General features: G+C 42.1%; 2 protein-coding genes across 3 annotated transcripts; one reads left to right on the forward strand and one right to left on the reverse strand.

Moving 5' to 3' along the window:
• Positions 1–764: 764 nt before the first annotated feature.
• GLA (galactosidase alpha) lies at positions 765–12181 on the reverse strand. Its single transcript, XM_053578855.1, has 7 exons — positions 11758–12181; positions 7567–7741; positions 6314–6491; positions 4851–4942; positions 1846–2007; positions 1445–1642; positions 765–1054 (listed from the first exon to the last, which is right to left on the reverse strand). Exons 1-7 carry the CDS (start codon positions 11952–11954, stop codon positions 767–769), a joined length of 1290 nt encoding a protein of 429 aa, XP_053434830.1. The 5' UTR covers positions 11955–12181; the 3' UTR covers positions 765–766.
• Positions 12180–20164, forward strand: HNRNPH2 (heterogeneous nuclear ribonucleoprotein H2). 2 transcript variants are annotated; one of them, XM_053578853.1, is made up of 2 exons: positions 12180–12366; positions 17931–20164. In XM_053578853.1, exon 2 carries the CDS (start codon positions 17984–17986, stop codon positions 19331–19333), a length of 1350 nt encoding a protein of 449 aa, XP_053434828.1. In that variant the 5' UTR covers positions 12180–12366; positions 17931–17983; the 3' UTR covers positions 19334–20164. The 2 variants fall into 2 exon arrangements, with proteins under 2 accessions (XP_053434828.1, XP_053434829.1); XM_053578854.1 differs by having other exon boundaries at positions 12228–12354.
• The last annotated feature ends 2007 nt before the right edge of the window (positions 20165–22171 follow it).

The raw sequence follows: 22171 nt of genomic DNA on the forward strand, positions 1-22171 counted from the left end.
GCAAGCCAACTATAGGAAAAGTTGGATAATTAGAATGTCTGGGAATTACATAATTTTCATTTTTTGAGACAGTCTCACGTTGTCTCCCTCAGCAGATCTAGATTACAACCTGGGGATTTGAATTTGTTAAGATTATTTCTGCCTCACTATTTTTCATTTCTATTGCATTAAGATGGTAAGCAGCACCATCTGACTACTTCTATAGGCAGCAGTGTAGTCAAGAACTTGGATCTTGGCTGGGTGCTGTGGCTCATGCCTATAATATGAGCACTCAGGGAGGCCCAGGCAGGTGGATTGCTTGAACTCACAAGTTCAAGACCAGCCTGAGCAAAAATTGAGACCCCAGTCTCTATTTAAAAAAAAAAAAAGTATAAACTGAGGCGAGAGGATCTCGTGAGCCCAAGAGTTAGAGGTTGCTGTGAGCTATGATGCCACAAGACTCTACTCAGTGCGATAGCTTGAGACTTCAAAAGAACTTGGATCTTAAGTCCTGGGTCTCCATTTTACAGTGGATAAACATCTGCCCCAGAATTTTTGCAAGTATTAAAATTAATCAATATACCTTAAACATCTAGAACTGTGCCTGGCATATACACAGTATCCAATAAATTGTAGCTATTATTTCTTAGTCGTTAGTTCCAAAAACCTCTCCCCAAACCATCCTCCTTAGAAGCATTTTTAAAGTTCAACTTTGGAAAATTTTATTCAAGGAAATATAGAGCTTTTAAGTGGGAAATGAGGAAAAGGTGAAGGGAGTGACACATTTTTAAAACAAGCTTTTGGATGCTGTGGTTCTCTTCCCTATCCGAAGCAAAACAGTGCCTGTAGGATTTATCCATATTTTTAACCTTGAAATCCATTCATGGAACCCAAGCTCCTTTTTCACAGGGAGGAGCTGTGTGATGTGGCAGGCAGGATTACAGGCCACTCCTCGACCCAGGGAATCAATTGAGATGGTGTAAGAGCGAGGTCCCCCAGTCTCCTGCTTGTTTATTATAGCCACAGCCCAGGCTAAGTCTGAGAGAGGTCGTTCCCACACTTCAAAGTTGTCAACCTGAAAAGCCAAGAAAACAGGTGTGATTGCTTGGTAACTAGCAATAAGCTGCCTTGTTAGTTTGGCATTCAGTCTTCCTGTCAAAACTATCCAGCACTTGTAGGAAAAGTTAAAATTTGGTAGAATATTTTAGAAATAAAATTAATAGTTCTAGCAAAAAACCTCATTAGTGATTGGAATAGCAAGATCAAGGTATAAAACATTCACAAAAACTCAGTTCATGTCTTCATATGTAACATTTAGGCCCAAGACAAACTTGGTATTGGGTATAAAACCATCTTAAAATGCATGCCCAGAATAAATACTTGGTTAAATTGTAGACTAGAGAAAGCAAGAGAACATGTTTTTGGCCAATTCTTGTTTTCTCCCATAGAACATTATTTACCATACCTTTCTAAGCTGGTACCCTTGCTTGCCCAAGGGGTCCTGGTTGATGGCAATTACATCTTTATCCTGAAGTAGAGCTTTGGCTTGCGGGCTGATGCTTCGGAGGTCATTAGACATGAGTAAAGGAGCTGCCATGATAGCCCAGAGGGCCATATGAGTTACTTGCTGATCCCAGCTGAGGCCAAAGTTGCCAATTACTAACTGGGACAAAGAATAAGAATTCAAATGAGAGAAAATGAAACATTTCCTAAGTTACCTGGGTAACTCAGAAGCTCATAGCATTCTGCTCTAAAAGCTATCACATAAAGTCTCTTTCCAGGAACTTTACTTCTATTTACCTTGAATGTCAAATAGGAAACAGGCCTACTGTGGGATTTTAAACAAGGAGGCTTCAAGTTTTTTACCATATCTGGGTCATTCCAACCCCCTGGTCCAGCAACACCAACAATTTTCTCCTGGTTGGAAGATGTCCAGTCCAAAATACTCTTCACACTTTGCCAGGAATCAGAAATGTCAGAAAAACTTCTCCAGTGATTGCAGTACTGTCGGATTTCTTTGTAATTGGGCTGTGAAAACAGATTATATCTCTGTTTACTTTCTACTAACATCCTTGTGAGATGAAAACAGTCAAGTTTAAAGGAGGCACTTGTAGCCTTCTCTTTATTATTTTTTTGAGACAGAGTCTCACTATGACACCCTTGGTAGAGTGCCATGGCATTGCAGCTCACAGCAACCTCAAGCTCTTGGGCTTAAGCAATTTTCTTGCCTTAGCCTCCCAAGCAGATGGGACTACAGATGCCTGCCACAACACCTGGCTTTTTTTTTTTTCTTTTTTTTTTGCAATTGTCATTGTTGTTTAGCAGGCCTGGGCCGGGTTCGAACCCACCTGACTCAGTGTATGAGGGAGGTGCTCTAACCACTGAGCAATGGTTGCCAAGTCATAGTCTTCTCTTGTTTACATACTGAAGGTCTCCATTAGGAGGTATGAGCCCTTCAAATGGAATTTTGTTAGAAGTTTGCTTCAGAAGTAGGCAAATATCCTCAGTGGGATACACAAAGTTTCTTAAGATGTTGAAGAAAAGGCAAGACTATTCTCTAGAACCTGCAGAGGTTATGAGGTAATAGTAGGATTCATTCCATAAATAACTATTCAGCACTTCTCATACAGTCAGACAAGATCCCTGCCCTTATGGAGCTTATGCTCTTGTGGAGAGACAGATAATGAACAATACTTCTATGCAGTGCTAACCTCTTAGAAGGAAATTAAACAGGTTAATGTGGCTCAATTCATAATTGACAGGTCGTGGAAGTAACCTAAGTGCCCATCAACCCATGAATGGATCAACAAAGTGTGGTATATGTATAACATGGAATATTATGCAGCCATTGAAAAAGATGGAGACTTTACATCTTTTACCTGTATGGCGTTGAAATACATTCTTAGTAAAGTATCGCAAGAATGGAAAGATGAATATCCAATGTACTCCATACTAATATGAAATCAATATATAAACACTTACATGTTTCTAAGAACAATAAAACACTAATATAGTCCAGTTTGGGGATAGAAGGAAGTGGGAGGGGATGGGGGTAGGACGTATGGCAGAGGGAGGGAGGGCATGAGGTGGGATCGAACATTGTGAGGGTGTATAACATGCCCCCTGGGTGAGGAGCTCTTCTACAAATGGAACTTTGCCCTGGAAGTGAGAACAATGTAACCTAAATATTGTACCCTCATATTAATTTGAATAAAGTTTGAAAAAAAAATCTTACAGTCCAACTTTCAATGATGCCATAGCACTCTACTGAGGGTGACAACTTGAGGCTCTGTCTCAAAAAAAAAAAAATAAACAGATTGATGTGATAAAGAATGAACAATTATAACAGAAGACCTTTCAAGTATACAGCATTTGGTCTGAGACTTTGGAAAGTCTCTGGGGCAGCAATTGGCTTGTGTTGTTGAGTGATAGAAAGAAAACCAGTGTAGCGAAGGAAAGAGCCATCACTCTTTGGAGTTTGGAGGGCCGTGCAAGTGATGTGATGCCATTTATACTTTAACAAGATAACTCTGATGCTGCTTGGAAAATGGCAGAGAGGGGCGGCGCCTATGGCTCAGTGAGTAGACCACCGACCCCATATACCGAGGGTAGCAGGTTCAAACCCGGCCCCGGCCAAACTGCAACAAAAAATAGCCGGGTATTGTGGTGGGCGCCTGTAGTCCCAGCTACTTGGGAGGCTGAGGCAACAGAAATGCTTAAGCCCAAGAGTTTGAGGTTGCTGTAAGGTGTGACACCATGGCACTTTATTGAGGGCGACACAGTGAGATTCTGCCTCAAAAGAATAAAGAACTGAGAGCAGCTCCTGTGGCTCACTGGGTAGGGCACTGGCCCCATATACTGAGGGTGACAGGTTCAAACCCGGCCCCAGCTGAACTACAACAAAAACATAGCTGGGTGTGGCTCGGCGCCTGTGGCTCAAGAGGCTAAGGCGCCAGCCACATACACTTGAGTTGGCGGGTTTGAATCTAGCCTGGGCCTACCAAACAATGACAACTACAATCAAAAAATAGCCAGGCTGGGCGGCGTCTGTGGCTCAGTGAGCAGGGCACCGGCCCCATATACCGAGGGTGGCGGGTTCAAACCCGACCCCGGCCAAACTGCAACAAAAAAATAGCCGGGCACTGTGGCAGGCGCCTGTAGTCCCAGCTACTCGGGAGGCTGAGGCAGGAGAATCGCCTAAGCCCAGGAGTTGGAGGTTGCTGTGAGCTGTGACGCCACGGCACTCTACCGAGGGCGATAAAGTGAAACTGTCTCTACAAAAAAAAAAAAAAATAGCCAGGCATTGTGGCGGGTGCCTGTAGTCCCAGCTACTAGGGAGGCGGAGGCAGGAGAATCGCTTAAGCCCAGGAGTTGGAGGTTGCTATGAGCTGTCATGCCATGACACTCTACCCAGGGCGACAGCTTGAGGCTCTGTCTCAAAAAAAAAAAAAAATAGCTGGGTGTTGTGGTGGGCGCCTGTAGTCCCAGCTGCCTGGGAGGCTGAGGCAGGAGAATCACCTAAGCCCAGGAGTTGGAGGTTGCTGTGAGCAGTGTGATGCCATGGCACTCTACCAAGGGTGATAAAGTGAGACTCTGTCTCTACAAAAAACAAAAACAAAAACAAAAAACCTGAGTGTTGATGGATAAGATGTAAATAGTGCTAAAAAGGGGAGAATCAAAGATGATTTCCCAGGTGATGGTGTTTAGACTATAATTACAGCAGTGGGGATGGTGAGAAATGGTTGGATCCTGGGGGAGGAAGTAGGACAAACTACTAAGTAAAGTTGGACTTAGGAGATCTTCGTCTCCTTTGTTTTCAAGTTCTTAAATTGTGTCAGCAAGGTTTGGGTTCTGGGCTCTGACTATCTCACCTTTTTAAAGGGCCTCATATAAAGAGGCCACTCACAGGAGTACACAATGCTTCTGCCAGTCTTGTTCAGGGCCAAAGACATGTACTTATAACCTGTATGAGAAAACAATGGATAAAATAAGGTAAAAGAAGGGAATTTCCAGCTAAGACTGTATATATATATATATATATATATATATTTTTTTTTTTTATTCATTTATTTTAAACAGAGTCTCTACCCTGGGTAGAGTGCCGTGGTGTCACAGATCACAGCAACCTCAAACTCTTAGGCTTAAGTAATTCTCTTGCCTCAGCCTCCCAAGTAGCTGGGACTACAGGCGCTCACCACAATGCCCAGCTATTTTTTGGTTGTAGTTGTCATTGTTGTTTGAGAGGCCTGGGCTGGATTCGAACCCGCCAGCTCTGGTGTATGTGGCTCAGCACTCTAGCTGCTTAAGCTAAAGGCACCGAGCCAGCTGTATATTTCTAAAAGAAGCTGCCTGTAAGGTCCATATTTATGTGGATATACACATTTATATATACATACACATTTTTTGAGACAGAGTCTCACTTTGTTGCCCTTGGTAGAGTGCTGTGGCATCACAGCTCACAGCAACCTCCAACTCTTGGGCTCAAGCGATTCTTTTATCCTAGCCTCCCAAATAGCTGGACTATGGTACCCGCCACAATGCCTGGCTATTTTTAGAGATGAGGTCTCACTCTAGCTCAGTCTGTTCTTGAACTTGTGAGCTCAGGCAATCCACCCACCTTGGCCTTTCAAAATGCTAGAAGATTACAGGCCTGAGTCACTGTGCCCTGCCCTCTATATTTATATTTTAAACTAGTAGCAGGGACAGGTGGTTGTTCTGCGCTTAAATTGCATAAAGTACTTCCTGCAGACTTCTGGGATTGTTTTGGGGAGGTAGTGTAAAGATGGTGTGCATATTAAGGATACCAAATGGTATATAAAACCAGCACATTGTACCCCATGATTGCATTAATATACACAGCTATGATTTAATAAAAAAAAAAAAGGATAGGCAGGAGTGAAGATGCTTCTTTCTCTGGGATGGGGAAGGAGATTGTGGAGAAGGGAAGAGGGAGACAAAAACTCTTAGACTCTCTGGACCTCTTTCCAAAATGATGTTATAATTCCCTTGTTTCTCCTAAGAATGAACAAATCTTTTGCCTGTTACCAAAATGATGTTATAGAGAGTTACAATTACTAATTTTAATTAATTCTTAAGAGTCCTTCTGAATTAAAAGTGCACAATGTTAGCCATAGTTAGGCATGCATGAAATTTGCATGAAATTTACATGAATGAATGAACTGAAAGAAGAGTGGGAGTTCTATTACACTGAGAATTATTTCCACTATTGTGACTGGATATTTAAAATCTGAAGATTAGTTTGTTGGATGCTCAGCTATCTTGCCCTCAAAGTTCTTCCCTTTGCTTGTGGTTAAATCTCTTGAATGAAACATACCTTCTCCCAAAATTTTTAAACTGTCACAGTGACAACCATCAAATTTTAGCAGATCTACTCCCCAGTCAGCAAAAGTCTGGGCATCAATGTCATAGTGTCCAAAACTTCCAGGGAAACCAGCACAGGTTTTATTTCCAACATCTGCATAAATCCCTAGCTTCAGTCCTTTGCTATGCACCTGAAATGAGAGGAAAAAAAGTCATCACAATAGAAGGGCAATCATGAGGTAGCAGAAACAAGTCCTAGTCAGAGGCGGAGACGTGCACTTCACCAGGTACTAAGGGCTTTTTTCTCCCACAAAACCCCAAAATATCTAGATGAGTTTGTGGGAAACAAAGGACAGATCCTCCAATTCTGCTGAGCTAGTTCAAACTACACAGGTGAGCTACAACAAGAACTGAGGAGAAAGCTACCAGCCACGCTAACCTTCCTGATGGGATCCTAAAAGTTACCTTTCTAGGGCAATGATAGATTTATCTTGACAAAGACGCTCCTTGACTAATTTTTAGACTCCTGTGAGCCTTCTTGACTAGGCTTTGACATTGGCTTTCCGTGTTTGTCCTAGCAAGCTCTCTTAGTAAGAATCCTAAGTCAGTCCTGCCACCACTGATATATGATCGAGTTCCCTCATATACCACCCCCTGATTTCTAAGTACGTGGCTTGCCTTTACTAAGAATCTCCCTACCTTGATGTCTCATTTTAATAATTTACCATCCACTGACTCTCCTCAATCTATTCATTGGCTATAAATCCCCCTTGTCTTTGCTGTATTCGGATTTGAGCTTGGATCTTCACCCTATTACAATCCTAATGAATAAAGTCTGCCTTCATTGCTTTTAACTAGTGCTGGGCTCTATTTCTCTTCAGTAACCTCCAGAATATTTTCCTTCTATCTTCTAAAATTCTAGTTTATAGTACAATTGCAATAGCTGCCCAAAGCTTACATGGAAACACATGCACACATATGTCGAGGAACAAGTTCCTTTTTCCTCCTAGAGAATTCTGGGGCTTTAGCAAAAAGAGAAGTTCTCCAAGATGGGCCTCAGGAGCTATTGCAAAACAAGCGTCTGCTGATAGAATGAAAATTCTACTTGATAAGCCTGAATAACTCAACGTTCACATGTGCTTGCAGTCTCTTAAATGAAAAAGAAAATTATCAAAGCAGTATATGGTGCCCAAGGATTGCATTAATGTACACAGCTATGATTGAATTTAAAAAAAAAAAGAAAAAGAAAATTATCTACAAACTCACATAATTAGCTAGGTGGCGGATCCCACCAGGAAATCGCTCAGGGTCTGCCTGAAGTTTTCCTTCTGAATCTCTTTGGGGAGCCATCCAACAGTCATCAATGCAGAGGTACTCATAACCTGCGTCCTTCCAGCCATCTGAGACCATGAGGTCTGCCATCTGCATGAATAGCTGCTCACTGAAAGAGAAATTCCAATAATCATTACAATTATTAAACGAACACTTAGGTATCTTCTGTTAGGTACCTTGAGATTTCACAATTTTTTTTTAACCCAGTAATAGTGTGGTAGTAATTACAACCAACATAAGGTAAAAGGAATTGTTCTTCCAAATTTTCCTATCTCCTATTCCCTAATACATGTACTTCTGCCCTAAAATCCCCCAAAAGTTAAAATAGGAATGAAAAATACATGATGAAATTGAAAAGATTAGAACTAAGAACAAAGGTAAGTAGAGTGAACCTACAAAGTTAACATAATCAACAGCTTCCTTAGATACAACAATGACCTATTTGGAGGAAAATATCACATTCACAGGAGCAACTGAAAAACCTAGAATACTTAGGGAAAAATTTAAGATATGTACAGGGCCTATATGTTAAAACTATGATGATCCTAAATGATTTCTTTTTCTTTTTTTTTTTTTTTTTTTTTTTGTGGTTTTTGGCCGGGGCTGGGTTTGAACCCACCACCTCCGGCATATGGGACCGGCGCCCTACTCCTTGAGCCACAGGTGCCACCCGATCCTAAATGATTTCAATAAGAGGAGAAACATTCTGCTCTTGGATAAGAATACTCAAGATTAGGGCGGTGCCTGTGGCTCAGTGAGTAGGGCGCCGGCCCCATATACCGAGGGTGGTGGGTTCAAACCCAGCCCCGGCCAAACTGCAACAAAAAAATAGCCGGGTGTTGTGGCGGGCACCTGTAGTCCCAGCTACTCGGGAGGCTGAGGCAAGAGAATCGCTTAAGCCCAGGAGCTGGAGGTTGCTGTGAGCTGTGTGATGCCACGGCACTCTACCAAGGGCCATAAAGTGAGACTCTGTCTCCACAAAAAAAAAAAAAGAATACTCAAGATTAAAAATAAGCTAATTCTCCCTAAAGTCCTTTATACATTTAATAAAACCCTCAAAGTATCCCTAAAGGACTTTTTAAGGACCGTGACAAAATAATTCAAAAAGCTCATCTAAAAGATTAAACAACATACATTCTACAAAAGATAAAGGATGCTAGTGTACCGGGCACGGTGGCTCACCCTTCTAATCCCAGCACTCTAGGAGGCCGAGAGGGGTGGATCCCTTGAGCTCAGAATTTCAAGACCAGCCTGAGCAAGAGCAAGACCTCATCTCTATGTTTCTTTTTGTTTCTTTCTTTGAGGCAGAGTCTCACTTTTTCACTCTGGGTAGTGCCTTCACATCATAGCTCACCTCAAACTTTTGGGCTTAAGTGATTCTCTTGCCTCAGCTTCCTGAGCAGCTAGAATTAGAGGCGCCCACCACAATGTGCAGCTATTTTTAGAGACAGGATCTCGCTCTTGTTCAGGCTGGTCTTGAACTCCTGAGCTCAGGCAATCCATTTGCCTGGGCCTCCCAGAATGCCAGGATTACAGGTGTGAGCCACCACACCCGGCCAAGACCTCATCTCTTAAAAAAAAAAAAAATAGCTGGGCATTGTGGTGGGTGCCTGTAATCCCAGCTTCTCAGGAGGCTGAGGCAAAATAATTGCTTGAGCCAAAGAGTTTGAGGTTGCTGCTCAAACTGAGCTATGATGCCAGGGCACTCTACCGAGGGTGACATAGTAAGACTCTGTCTAAAAAAAAAAATCTATTATACTAGTACAGGCTTGGCACCTGTAGCATAGTAGTTACGGTGCCAGCCACATACACGGAGGGTGGAGGGTTCAAACCCAGCCCAGGCCAGCTAAACAACATCAACTGCAACAAAAAATAGCCGGGCGTTGTGGGGGTCACCTGTAGTCCCAGCTACTTGGAGGCTGAGGCAAGAGAATCACTTAAGCCCAGGAGTTTGAGGTTACTGTTAGTTGTGATGCTATGGCACTCTACCAAGGGCGACATAATGAGACTCTGTCTCAAAAAGAAAATAATAATGCTGTAGAGCCAGGTGCGGTAGCTCACGCCTGTAATCCCAGCACTTTGGGAGGCCAACGCAGAAGGATTGTTTGAGGCCAGGAGTTTGAGGTTGCAGTGAGCCAAGACGATACCACTGTACTTTAGCCTGGGCAATAGAGCGAGACTCTATCTCAAAAAAAAAAAAAAATGCTAGTAGAAATTATAGGTGCCTATATTATCTTCAAGTAGAAAAAAACTTTCTCAGTATGACCCCAAAGCCAGAAATTATAAAGGAAATAATGTGTTTGATTGCATAAATAGCAAACCCAGCACATATCAAAAACCACTGTACTTGCAATGTATAACAGACCAGAAGAAAAAAAGAGGAAAGCTGGTCAACCTTATTAGTTACCAAACAAATGCAAATAACAGCCACCAGATTGGCAAAGTTTTCTTTGAGACAGAGCCTCAAGCTGTCACCCTGGGTAGAGTGCTGTGACATCACAGCTCACAGCAACCTCCAACTCCTGGGCTTAGGCGATTCTCTTGCTTCGGCCTCAGTAGTAGCTGGGACTACAGGCGCCCACCACAACGCCCGGCTATTTTTTTGTTGTTGCAGTTTGGACAGGACTGGGTTTGAACCTGACACCCTTAGTACATGGGGCCAGCGCCCTACCCACTGAGTCACAGTCGCTGCCCCATGATTCCGTTTTTTATGGAAAATAATGGGAAAAGAAATCTTTGTTTTTATTTACACGGAAAACAATTGCAAAATTATATATTAACATTTTGGGCGGTGCCTGTGGCTCAGTGAGTAGGGCGCCAGCCCCATATACCCAGGGTGGTGGGTTCAAACCCGGCCCCAGCCAAACTGCAAAAAAAAAAATAGCTGGGCGTCCGTAGTCCCAGCTACTCCGGAGGCTGAGGCAAGAGACTCACCTGAGCCCAAGAGCTGGAGGTTGCTGTGAGCTGTGACGCCACAACACTCTTCCGAGGGTGACAAAGTGAGACTCTGTCTAAAAAAAAAATTATATATTAACATTTTAACTGTGATTGTTTCTGGGTGGTAGGATGGGGGGAATCTATTTTTTTTTCAGAGTTTCGCTTTGTTGCCCTCGGTAGAGTGCTCTGGCATCATAGCTCACAGCAACCTCAAATTCTTGGGCTCTTGCGATTCTCTTGCCTCAGCCTCCGGAGTAGCTGGGACTGTAGGCGCCTGCCACAACGCCTGGCTATTTTTTGAGACGAGGTCTTGCTCTTGCTCAGGCAGGTCTCGAACCACAGGGCTAAGATTCCAGGCAGGCGCCCGGCCCCTCGGTTAGTGATTAACCTTTTAAAAATCACCCCCTCTGATAATCTTTAGAAAGATAAGTATTCTCTCTCTAGAAAAATACACAAATTCACATTTGCAGATTTACATTCATTTTTCCATGGATTCCAGGTTAAGGACAATTGTTCTACACGTCCAGCTGAGTGAGTGGTCAGGCACTGTGCTACGTACTTTAAATGGGTTAGCTCATAGAAAGGTCACCTGTCTTAGATAAGAGCTATTTTATAGCCTTTCTGAGTTCGCTCCTTAAGGTAAAAAATGTTATCTCAAATTTTAAATAAGGATTGTGAGGATCACATATTCAATGCCTGTCTAATCCAGCCACTCACCCACAAGTGTGACTGTGTAAACTTCTTCCATATCAACCTTCCAACCTGCCGCCACACTCAAGGTGAGGCGGCGAGGGAGAGCTCAGAGACGCTATAGTCTAACTCCTTCAAGTTACAGCCAAGGAACGCACGATCCTCAAATGCGGGGGGGACAGCACGAGTCTTTGTCCCCTCCTACCTACCTCAGCTGTGCTCGCGAGTAGCACCCGGCAAAACCAGAGCAGAAGTTACCGACAACTGTCTGAATGGAACTGAGTAGAGAAAGAGAGCAGGAACCACTGGACTCCCACCCTAGGAAGGGTCATACGGAGAAAGTTTATGGCCAGTTCCAAGCCGAGACAGTTTGCTGGGGATAAAAAAGCAGCAGCAATAGGCGAGCTCTCCCTGGGCTTAAATGTTCTCACAAAAATCCCCCCCAAATTCCCCAAACACACCCAAACAATCACATAGAAAAGCAAAGGGAAGGGATACCTGATGCAGGAATACGGATCTTCCTGGCAGTCAAGATTGCACATGAAGCGCTCCCAGTGCAGCCAGCCCATGGTAGGTGTCATTGCCAAGCCATTGTCCAGTGCCCTAGCCCTGGGGATACCCCAGGGAACCAGGGCCAGGAAGGGAAGCGCAAGTGCATAGCCCAGCGACTGACCTCTGCTGCTCAGCTGCACCATCTCTGGGTCTTGCAGCAGAGATTTCCGCAGGTAACCTGGGCTTTTAAGTTTAACCTTAGGGGCGGACCAATCACTGATGAGTTATTAAGTAATGACGTTACTGTTTCTCAGGCAACTGGGACGGTTATCCCCAGAGGCGGACCAATGATCAGTTACGTAAGACGTATCACCAACCAATCATACTCTTTCTTTTTTGATATTAGCCCGCCTTATTTCCATACCAGAAGGAAGTGCGGCACCTCCGTGAGCCAGAGTTTAAGCCGAGCGTTACTCACGTGATTTAGATCTCACCTGACGTAGGCGCTCACGTGATCAATCGCTTACGTGAGCAGAAGTAGTTCTGGTCGTCGTCTATCGTCTCTCTACAGCCGTTTGAGGGAAGGAGGAGGAAAATTACCCGGTATCGATAGAGGTTGGTGTGTGGGTGGGAACTGGGGACCCGGGGATGGTGGTGATGAAGACCAAAGCGGGGTTCGGGGGCCGCCTCCGCCTTTTTCGTTCTCTGCTTTCCCCTCCCCCCGCTCTCCCTCCTTCCTCCCCCCATCTCAGTGCCGGGAAGCCGCCTTTACTGCGCCTGGTGGGGAAATGGTGGACGTTCGTGACTGTCTGTGTGTTTGTATATCTGTCTGTTAGGGTCGATCTCGGGAGACCCCTAAGAGTAACCGTAAGGTGAAAAACGTTTGAAAATCACGGCCCTGAGTTAGGAAAAACAGATATTGAGACCAGCGGTCCGAGTGCTGGCCCATCCATTCAGGCACTCAGTCTCCGCTGCCTGATTGTTTGTCTGTAGGGGGAGGCCCCAAGTGAATTGTGTCTGTAGAGTCACATCGAGGCAAATGCTGCGTGCCTGACAGAGACGCCCAATAAACGATTTTACTGAATTGATTATTTGGATAGCGTTTATTTTTCTGCTTATAACAACAACCTACATGTTCAATTTGGAATATTTAAAAAATAACAGTATAATATAAGTTTTTAAAATACACGTAATTCACCACTTGGAGACTCAACTTTATGTCGTTACCATGGTAAAAAAGTATGTGTATAAACACGTACAAATACACAAATTCTTAACTCACAACTAGAGTTCTGGTTCCTACTTCAGGCAACAGAGGCCTTCCCAGGAGACGCAGTAATGAAGCAGAACCTTTCTGCCACTACGGAGGGGTTGTTAAGGCATAGAGTGGTGCAGGGATATTAAATGGAATGGGTCATCCCCGGGTTAAGGCATGCAAAAAAAGCAGTTTATAAATCTGAGCCCTTAGGATGCTTTATAGGAAGGCTGTTATCACTGCAGATGCAGTGCACCCGGGCATATAATAGGTAATTAGTAAACGTTTGCTAAATTGCATCCTCCTATTGTAGTTTTATGACAGTTACTACAATTTGTACTTTGTTTTCAGGAGTTCCAGTGTTCCAGACCATGTCAGATAAATCATCTACATACAAAATTAGAAAATTGTATAAAATTTCCTATACCACATCTTAGAAAAGCAAGCATATTTTAGTTTTGTTACTTTTTCTTATTGAAGAAAAAGTATTCTTTCTGTAGGAAATTTAGACCAACGAAAAATTGGCAAAATATAGTAGAAAAAGCCATAAGCCTTCCACTGTTCAGAATAACAGAATACTAATTTTTCTAACTTAAAAAATATGTTTCCGGGTGGCGCCTGTGGCTCAGTGAGTAGGGCGCCGGCCCCATATACCGAGGGTGGCGGGATCAAACCCAGCCCCGGCTGAACTGCAACCAAAAAATAGCCGGGCGTTGTGGCGGGCGCCTGTAGTCCCAGCTGCTCGGGAGGCTGAGGCAGGAGAATCGCTAAAGCCCAAGAGCTAGAGGTGGCTGTGAGTCCTGTGACATCATGGCACTCTACCAAGGGTGGTAAAGTGAGACTCTGTCTCTACAAAAAAAAATTATATATGTGTTTCCACTTTTTTTGTTTTTTGCAGTTTCTGGCCGGGGCTGGGTTTGAACCTGCCACCTCTGGTATATGGGGCCAGCGGCCTACTCCTTTGAGCCACAGGCGCCGCCCTATGTTTCCACTTTTGAAAGATAACTTTTTAAAATTCCAATACAATGAGTTTAAAGAATTAAAACTGGTATGCAAGTGTATGGGGAAGAAGTGAAAATTCCCTTCACTCCCCAGTTCTTCTTTTCTGTACATTTTTTTTTTATTATTAAATCGTAGCTGTGTACATTAATGCAATTATGGGGTACAATGTGCTGGTTTTATATACAATTTGAAATACTTTCATCAAACTGGTTAACATAGCCTTCACTGCATTTTCTTAGTTACTGTAAGATATTTATATTCTACACTTAGTAGATTTAACATGTACCCTCAGTTCTTCTTTTCTTATAAACAAGTTTGTTTCTAGATGTTTTATGTATTTGCATGCATGCTTATGTTTTAATGTAAATCCAATCATACTATGCATATTCTTTCATTTAATACATTTTGGAGATCTTTCTAGGTCATGATAGATCTCTTGAACAGCTGCATAGCATTCCCTTTTAAGGACAAAGTATAATTCATTCAGCCATCCCTCTATTGATGGCTATTTAGGTTTCTAATTTTCTGCCATTTTGACAAGATACTTGGAAGAAATTCTTGCAGTGTCAAGGGATATGTGAATTTCTATTTTTTATGCAGTTGAGATTATAAAGTAGCTGTGATCTTGGGTCACCTAAGATTATACCATAAGTAATTTCTCATATTATTAAATATGTTTTGTAAGTTTAAAAATTAAATATGTGGGGAGCGGCGCCTGTGGCTCAGTGAGTAGGGCGCCGGCCCCATATGCCGAGGGTTCAAACCCGAGGGCGGGTTCAAACCCAGCCCCGGCCAAACTGCAACAAAAAAATATTTAGCCGGGCGTTGTGGCGGGCGCCTGTAGTCCCAGCTGCTCGGGAGGCTGACGCAAGAGAATCGCATAAGCCCAAGAGTTAGAGGTTGCTGTGAGCCATGTGACGCCACAGCACTCTACCCGAGGGCGGTACAGTGAGACTCTGTCTCTACAAAAAAAAAATAAATAAATAAATATGTGATATTCTACTTTTTTCTACTTTTCTTAAATACATTTTAGAGAGTAGTATTTAAGAATGAATTTAATTATCTAAAATTCAAAAAAAGATTATGGAGCTGTTATATTTATATATATATTATAAATCATAATTTATAAATTATATAATATGTGACATATAATATAAATTTATATATTATAAATTATAATTGTTTTATAATTTATTAATACATAATAATAAATAATTTATTTTTATAAAAAATATATAAATTGAATATAATAGCTCCATAATTTTTTTTTTGAATTTTAGATCTTCTCCTTAAGGACACATAACCTGAAATGGATTTACTCTTAAAAGGTGTGATGCATATTACCAAATAACCTTGCCAGAAATAATGGATCAATTTGTGAACCTTAAATAGCACTAAATTACTGTTTAATTTCCACCACCTTGATTGGTGAAAAATGGTGTTAAGTTCTGGTTTTAACTTGCATTTCCAATGATAGATGAGGCTTGAACAGTTCTCAGACTAATCTATATCCTTGTAAACCTGAATTCCCTCATGCTTAATCTGTTATCAAGTCCTGCAGATTCCTTTTTTGATTTGTGTAGATTATACCTTACCCCAATTTACTGCTGTTTTCTTAACATATTTTTAAGAGACAGGTTCTGACTAATCTCTGGAGTTTTTGACCCCCTTCTGTTTGAGTGCCACACTTTTGCCAGGGTTATCTGTTTAAAAGAGTTCTGATGAAGTCACTCCCCTCATTCTAGGCCTTGAGGATCTGATCTCTACCTTGTCAGCCTTCTTTTTCACTTTGTTCCCTCCTACTTACATTCCATCATAACTTAAAAAATGTCTTTATGTATCTCTATGTGGGTTAGTCTGTTTCATTTAGCCATTCTGCTTCCAACAGATAGAATTGACCAACTTGTCCTTTCTGTTGCCACCGTGCACAGAGTTTTTATAGCAGTTCTTTTATTTGTACTTGTATCTTTTTAGTAAAGATACACAGTGCCCATGTAGGACCATAAGGCTTTTGTGAGCCAATTCATTCTTGTATTCCAGAGCCGAGTACTGGACCTGGCAACTAAAAAACTGCAACCAAAAAATAGTCGGGCATTGTGGCAGGCGCCTATAGTCCCAGCTGCTTGGGAGGCTGAGGTAGGAGAATCGCGAAAGCCCAAGAGCTGGAGGTTGCTGTGAGTCCTGTGACGTCATGGCACTCTACTAAGGGTGGTAAAGTGAGACTGTTTCTACAAAAAAAAAGTTTGTAAAATGAATGCATGAATTCCCAATAATGTCTTTTTTTCATTTATCTTTTAGACCAAAACAGTTTTTATTTATCGATTGGCATGAGGTCTTTTTTTTGAGACAGAGTCTTACTTTGTCACCCTCGTTAGTGTGCTGTGGCATCATAGCTCACAGCAACCTCAAACTCCTGGGCTTAAGTCATCCTCTTTGCCTCAGCGTCCAAAGTAGCTGGGACTATAGGCGCCAGCTATTTTTAGAGACAGGGTCTTGTTCTTGCTCAGGCTGGTCTCAAACTGACCTCAAGCAATCCACTTGCCCCAGCTTGCCTTCCAGAGTGCTAGGATTACAGGCATGAGCCACTGCACCTGGCTTTTTCTTTTTTCTTGTTTTGAGACAGAGTCTCACTCCATTGCCTTGGGTAGAGTGCCATGGCGTCATAGCTCACAGCAGCCTCAAAATCTTGGGTTCAAGAGATCCTCTTGCCTCAACTTCCCCAGTAGCTGGGACTACTACAGGTGGTATGGACTACCTGCCATACCACCCGGCTAGTTTTTCTAGTTTTAGTAGAGATGGAGTCTCACTTCTGCTCAGGCTGGTCTTGAACTCCTGAGCTCAGGCAATCCACCTGCCTTAGCCTCCCAGAGTGCTAGGATTATAGGTGTGAGCCACTGCACCTGGCCTGCATGAGGTCTTTATATGATAAGGATATATATTTTTTTGAGACAGAGTCTTAATTTGTCACCCACAGCATCCTCAAACTCCTGGGCTTAAGCAATTCTCTTGCCTCAGCCTCCCAAGTACCTGGGACTACGGGAGCCCTTCACAGTGACCGGCTATTTTTAGAGACCAGGTCTCGCTTTGTCTCAGGCTGGTCTTGAACCTGTGAGTTCAGGCAGTCCACCCGCCTCGGCCTCCCAAGTGCTGGGATTACAGATGTAAGCCACTATAATAAGAATATTAATGTGTTTTGTTTAATTGTTTCATCTTGTAATCTAGTGAAATTTTTCATTTTTATATAATTAGGTATAACCATCCTCTATTTGTTGGCATCTTGCACTGATTTTCTTACTGTTAATTTTTTTTTTTTGAGATAATCTCTCTCTCTGTTTCTCCTTGAGTAGAGTGCAGTGACGTGGTAATAGCTCACTATAACCTTAAACTGTTGGGGTCAAGTGATCCTTCTGTTTCAGCCTCCAGTAGCTGGGACTACAGGTGCAGGCCGCCACATCCGGCTAATTTTTTAAATTTTTGGTAGAGACAGGATCTGTTCTTGCTCTTGAGCTCAAATGATCCTCCCATTTTGGTCTCCCAGTGTGCTGGATTATACGTGTGTGTCAGTACACCTCGCCTTCTTGCTGTTAATTTTTTAATCTAAAAGGCTTAAATGATAACACTATAATGTTAATACATGGTCAATGCAGAAAACTTAGAATATACAGAAATGTCCAAAGAAGAAAAATTCCCTGAAATAAAAGGCTGCCATAATCTTACTATCCAGAAATACCACCATTAACGGTACTCAACACATAATAGACAGGGAATAAATAATTGTTTAATAAATGAATAAGTTAAAATTTGGTACAGCCCTTTTTTACAGATACCTTACAAAAGCGCTATCAGCCTAACGGAGTCTTTTATTAATGGTTTTCTTGTAAATGTTTTTCCATAACAATAGTCCTCTAATTTATTTTTGCAGCCACACCACAATCCTATTAAGTCAATCTTGCCATCAGGAACCCAACATTCACCATGATGCTGAGCACAGAAGGCAGGGAGGGTTTCGTGGTGAAGGTCAGGGGCCTACCCTGGTCCTGCTCAGCTGATGAAGTGATGCGCTTCTTCTCTGATTGCAAAATCCAAAATGGCACATCAGGTATTCGTTTCATCTACACCAGAGAAGGAAGACCAAGTGGTGAAGCATTTGTTGAACTTGAATCCGAAGATGAAGTGAAATTGGCTTTGAAGAAGGACAGAGAAACCATGGGACACAGATATGTTGAAGTATTCAAGTCCAACAGTGTTGAAATGGATTGGGTGTTGAAGCATACAGGTCCGAATAGTCCTGATACTGCCAATGATGGCTTCGTCCGGCTTAGAGGACTCCCATTTGGCTGTAGCAAGGAAGAGATTGTTCAGTTCTTTTCAGGGTTGGAAATTGTGCCAAATGGGATGACACTGCCAGTGGACTTTCAGGGGCGAAGCACAGGGGAGGCTTTTGTGCAATTTGCTTCGCAGGAGATAGCTGAGAAGGCCTTAAAGAAACACAAGGAAAGAATAGGGCACAGGTACATTGAAATCTTTAAGAGTAGCCGAGCTGAAGTTCGAACCCACTATGATCCCCCTCGAAAGCTCATGGCTATGCAGCGGCCAGGTCCCTATGATAGGCCAGGGGCTGGCAGAGGGTATAATAGCATTGGTAGGGGAGCTGGGTTTGAAAGGATGAGGCGGGGTGCCTATGGTGGAGGGTATGGAGGCTACGATGACTATGGTGGTTATAATGATGGATATGGCTTTGGGTCTGATAGATTTGGAAGAGACCTCAATTACTGTTTTTCAGGAATGTCTGATCATAGATATGGAGATGGTGGGTCCAGTTTCCAAAGCACCACAGGGCACTGTGTACACATGAGGGGGTTACCTTACCGAGCCACTGAGAATGATATTTACAATTTCTTCTCACCTCTTAACCCCATGAGAGTACACATTGAAATTGGACCCGATGGCAGAGTTACTGGTGAGGCAGATGTTGAATTTGCTACTCATGAAGATGCCGTGGCAGCTATGGCAAAAGACAAAGCTAATATGCAACACAGATATGTGGAGCTCTTCTTAAATTCTACAGCAGGAACAAGTGGAGGGGCATATGATCACAGCTATGTAGAACTCTTTTTGAATTCTACAGCGGGGGCAAGTGGTGGTGCTTATGGTAGTCAAATGATGGGAGGGATGGGCTTATCCAACCAGTCTAGTTATGGGGGTCCTGCCAGCCAGCAGCTGAGTGGTGGTTATGGAGGTGGTTATGGTGGTCAGAGCAGTATGAGTGGGTATGACCAAGTTCTGCAGGAAAACTCCAGTGACTATCAGTCAAACCTTGCTTAGGTTGATAAGGAGCACTAAACAGCTACTACAGAAATAAAAGCTGTGCATTTATGGGAGTTGAATAGAATGGGAGGGATGTCTAGTATATCCAGTATGATTGGTATAAATGGGAAATATAATTCATTCTGATCACTCTTGGTCAACTAACTAACTTTTCCTTTCTTCCTTTCTTTCTTTCTCTCTTTTTCTTTGTCTTTCTCCTTTTTTAAGAAAACAAAAATTAAGTTTAACAGTTTTGCATTACAAGCTTGTGATTCATGCTTACTGTAAAGTGAAAGTCAAGATTGTTTTAAAACTTCAAGCTCAGTAATTTTGAACACTGAAACATTCATATAGGACATAATAACAAAGTTCAGTATTGACCATAACTGTTAAAACAATTTTCAGCTTTCCTCAAGTTAGTTATGTTGTAGGAGTGTACCTAAGCAGTAAGCGTATTTAGGTTAAAGCAGTTTCACTTATGTTAAATGTTGCTCTTATAACCACAATACATTGAAAACTTTGGATGCATGTTGAAAAACATGCTTTTCTGTAAAACTAAAATATAGGAGCTGTGTCTACGATTCAAAGTGAAAACATTTGGCATGTTTGTTAATTCTAGCTTTTTGTTTTAATATCCTGTAAGGCACGTGAGTGTACACTTTTAAGTTTTTTTTAAAGATCTGGGACAATTTTGAGATGTAATACCAATACTTTAGGAGTTTGGTCGTGTCGTTTGTATAAAATTCTGAGGCTTTGATTTAAATCTTTCCTTGTATTGTGATTTCCATTTAGATGTATTGTACTAAGTGAAACTTGTTAAATAAATTTTCCTTTTAAAAACTGGAAAAATAATGTTTTTTGTTTTTATTATGTTTTCTTTTATTATGTTTATTATGCAGTTGATTTTATAATCCCCAGCTATTGACATTTTTAATTTTTTAACATAAACAATATATTAGCATCTTTATATATATGCATTGTTGAATATACCATTAACTATTTCTAAGTTACATCCCTAGGTACACATTTTTAAGGCTTTTGATTTGTCTTACCAGAAAAATTACGGTACTTTGTCTTTCCACTAAAAATGCATGTTATTTTTCCCCATACCTTTCTTAAAGATGCAGATTATTTTTTTCATCTTTGCCAATTTGTTAGTTGCGAAATTATGTCCCACTGCTATTTTAATTTGATTCTTTGATTAATATTAAGGTTGAACATTTTCCTCTTTGTTTTTAAACTCATTACCATGTTCACTATTGAGCTACTTCTGGAAACTTTCTACTTTATCAAGACGGTATTCTCCAAAGTCCAAAGAACAATAATCCTTATTTAACCACAAACTAGAAGATCTAAGGTAGCTTTGTGTGTTAAAAAAAGAATTGGCTTACAATTATGGTGTCAAAACCAAAACATAAGTAAGCTTATGTTATAGAAAATTGTCTCTTCCATGAGCTCATTTATAGAGCCTCCTAAATACCCTTTTAGATTTTTCACGGCATCCAAAGCTTGTTTAAACCAGTGTTTCTGAAACTTCTGTGTGCTTCAGAATCCTCTGCAGGACTTAAGACATTAATTGCTGAGCCCTATCCCTGGAACTTATGATTGTGTAGTTCTGGAGTGATGTCCAAGAGTGTGCTAATACTGCTTGGTCTCAAGGCCACATTTAGACCCTTTACAGCTAGTTCTCCAATCGTTAAAGGTCTGTTTAATCCTAAAATGGCAACTTTAAGGAGCAGCTTCCTTTATGATCCCTGATCACTTCCTCTTTATAACAAGTAGTTTAAATTTTCTTTTTTAAGAGAGTCTCCAGCTCATCTGGACTGCAATACAGTAGCCCCATAGTTCAATGCAACCTCAATCTCCTGGCCTCAAGCGACCCTCCCACCTTGGCCTCCTGGAGTGCTAGGATTGTAGGTGTGAGCCCTTGCCCAGCCTAAATTTTTCATTAAAGTACAAGCCAGATAGGATACGATACTTTTTTTTTTTTTTTTGAGATGGAGTCTCAAGCTGTTGCCCTGGGTAGAGTGTTGAGGCGTCACAGCTCACAGCAACGTCAAACTCTTGGACTCAAGCGATTCTCTTGCCTCAGCCTCCCAAGTAGCTGGGACTACAGGCGCCGGCCACAAAGCCCAGCTGTGTTTTTGTTGCAGTTGTTTTAACTGGCCCAGGCCAGGTTCGAACCTCCAGCCTCAGTGTATGTGGCTGATGCCCTACCCTTTGAGCTACTGGTACTGCCCAATACTTTTTTTTTTTTTTTTGAGACAGAGTTTTACTTTGTTGCCCTCGGTAGAGTGCAATGGCGTCATAGCTCACAGCAACCTCAAACTCTTGGGGTCAAGTGATCCCCTTGCCTCAGCCTTCCAAGTAGCTGGGACTACAGGTGCCTGCCACAACACCCAGTTATTTTTTAGAGATGTGCTCTGGCTCAGGCTGGTCTGGAACTCAGAAGCTCAGTCTATCCACCCACGTTGGCCTCCTGGAGTGCTAGAATTACAAGCATGAACCACCTGGCCTTGCCAGATAAGATACAAATCTTGTGTCTCCCATGGGAGCCTGAGTGCCTGTGGCATCTCCATGGGGGGTATCTTGTTTTTATGTCCAGATCACAGTAGTGTTTAATGATACTTCTCAAGGATCTTTAGTCATTATTGCACTCAGATTAGTACCAGCTGTATCTGAACTACAAATTTCTTTGTAGATCTGACCATCTTGGCACTGGATTGTTACAATTTGTGCTATTTAGGGCTTTGGGCCCAGAGAACTGTCCTGAGAGAGGAGGCAAATACCAAGGTGATATTAGCTGACTCTATTTCACTTAAGGACACTCTTCACCGAGCACCATTTCTAGAAAAT

This window comes from Nycticebus coucang, chromosome X (assembly GCF_027406575.1).
Source record: "Nycticebus coucang isolate mNycCou1 chromosome X, mNycCou1.pri, whole genome shotgun sequence".
Lineage (NCBI taxonomy): Eukaryota > Metazoa > Chordata > Mammalia > Primates > Lorisidae > Nycticebus > Nycticebus coucang.

Bases quoted from the DNA above. Each gene is read 5' to 3' on its own strand.
- GLA (XM_053578855.1), bottom strand. From the start codon at position 11,954: ATGGTGCAGCTGAGCAGCAGAGGTCAGTCGCTGGGCTATGCACTTGCG. The intron at 4,943-6,313 runs GTATGTTTCATT...TTTCTCATACAG, and splicing joins TTTAAAAATTTTGGGAGAAG to GTTATAAGTACATGTCTTTG. The intron at 2,008-4,850 runs GTGAGATAGTCA...CTGTTTTCACAG, and splicing joins ATATGAGGCCCTTTAAAAAG to CCCAATTACAAAGAAATCCG.
- HNRNPH2 (XM_053578853.1), top strand. From the start codon at position 17,984: ATGATGCTGAGCACAGAAGGCAGGGAGGGTTTCGTGGTGAAGGTCAGG.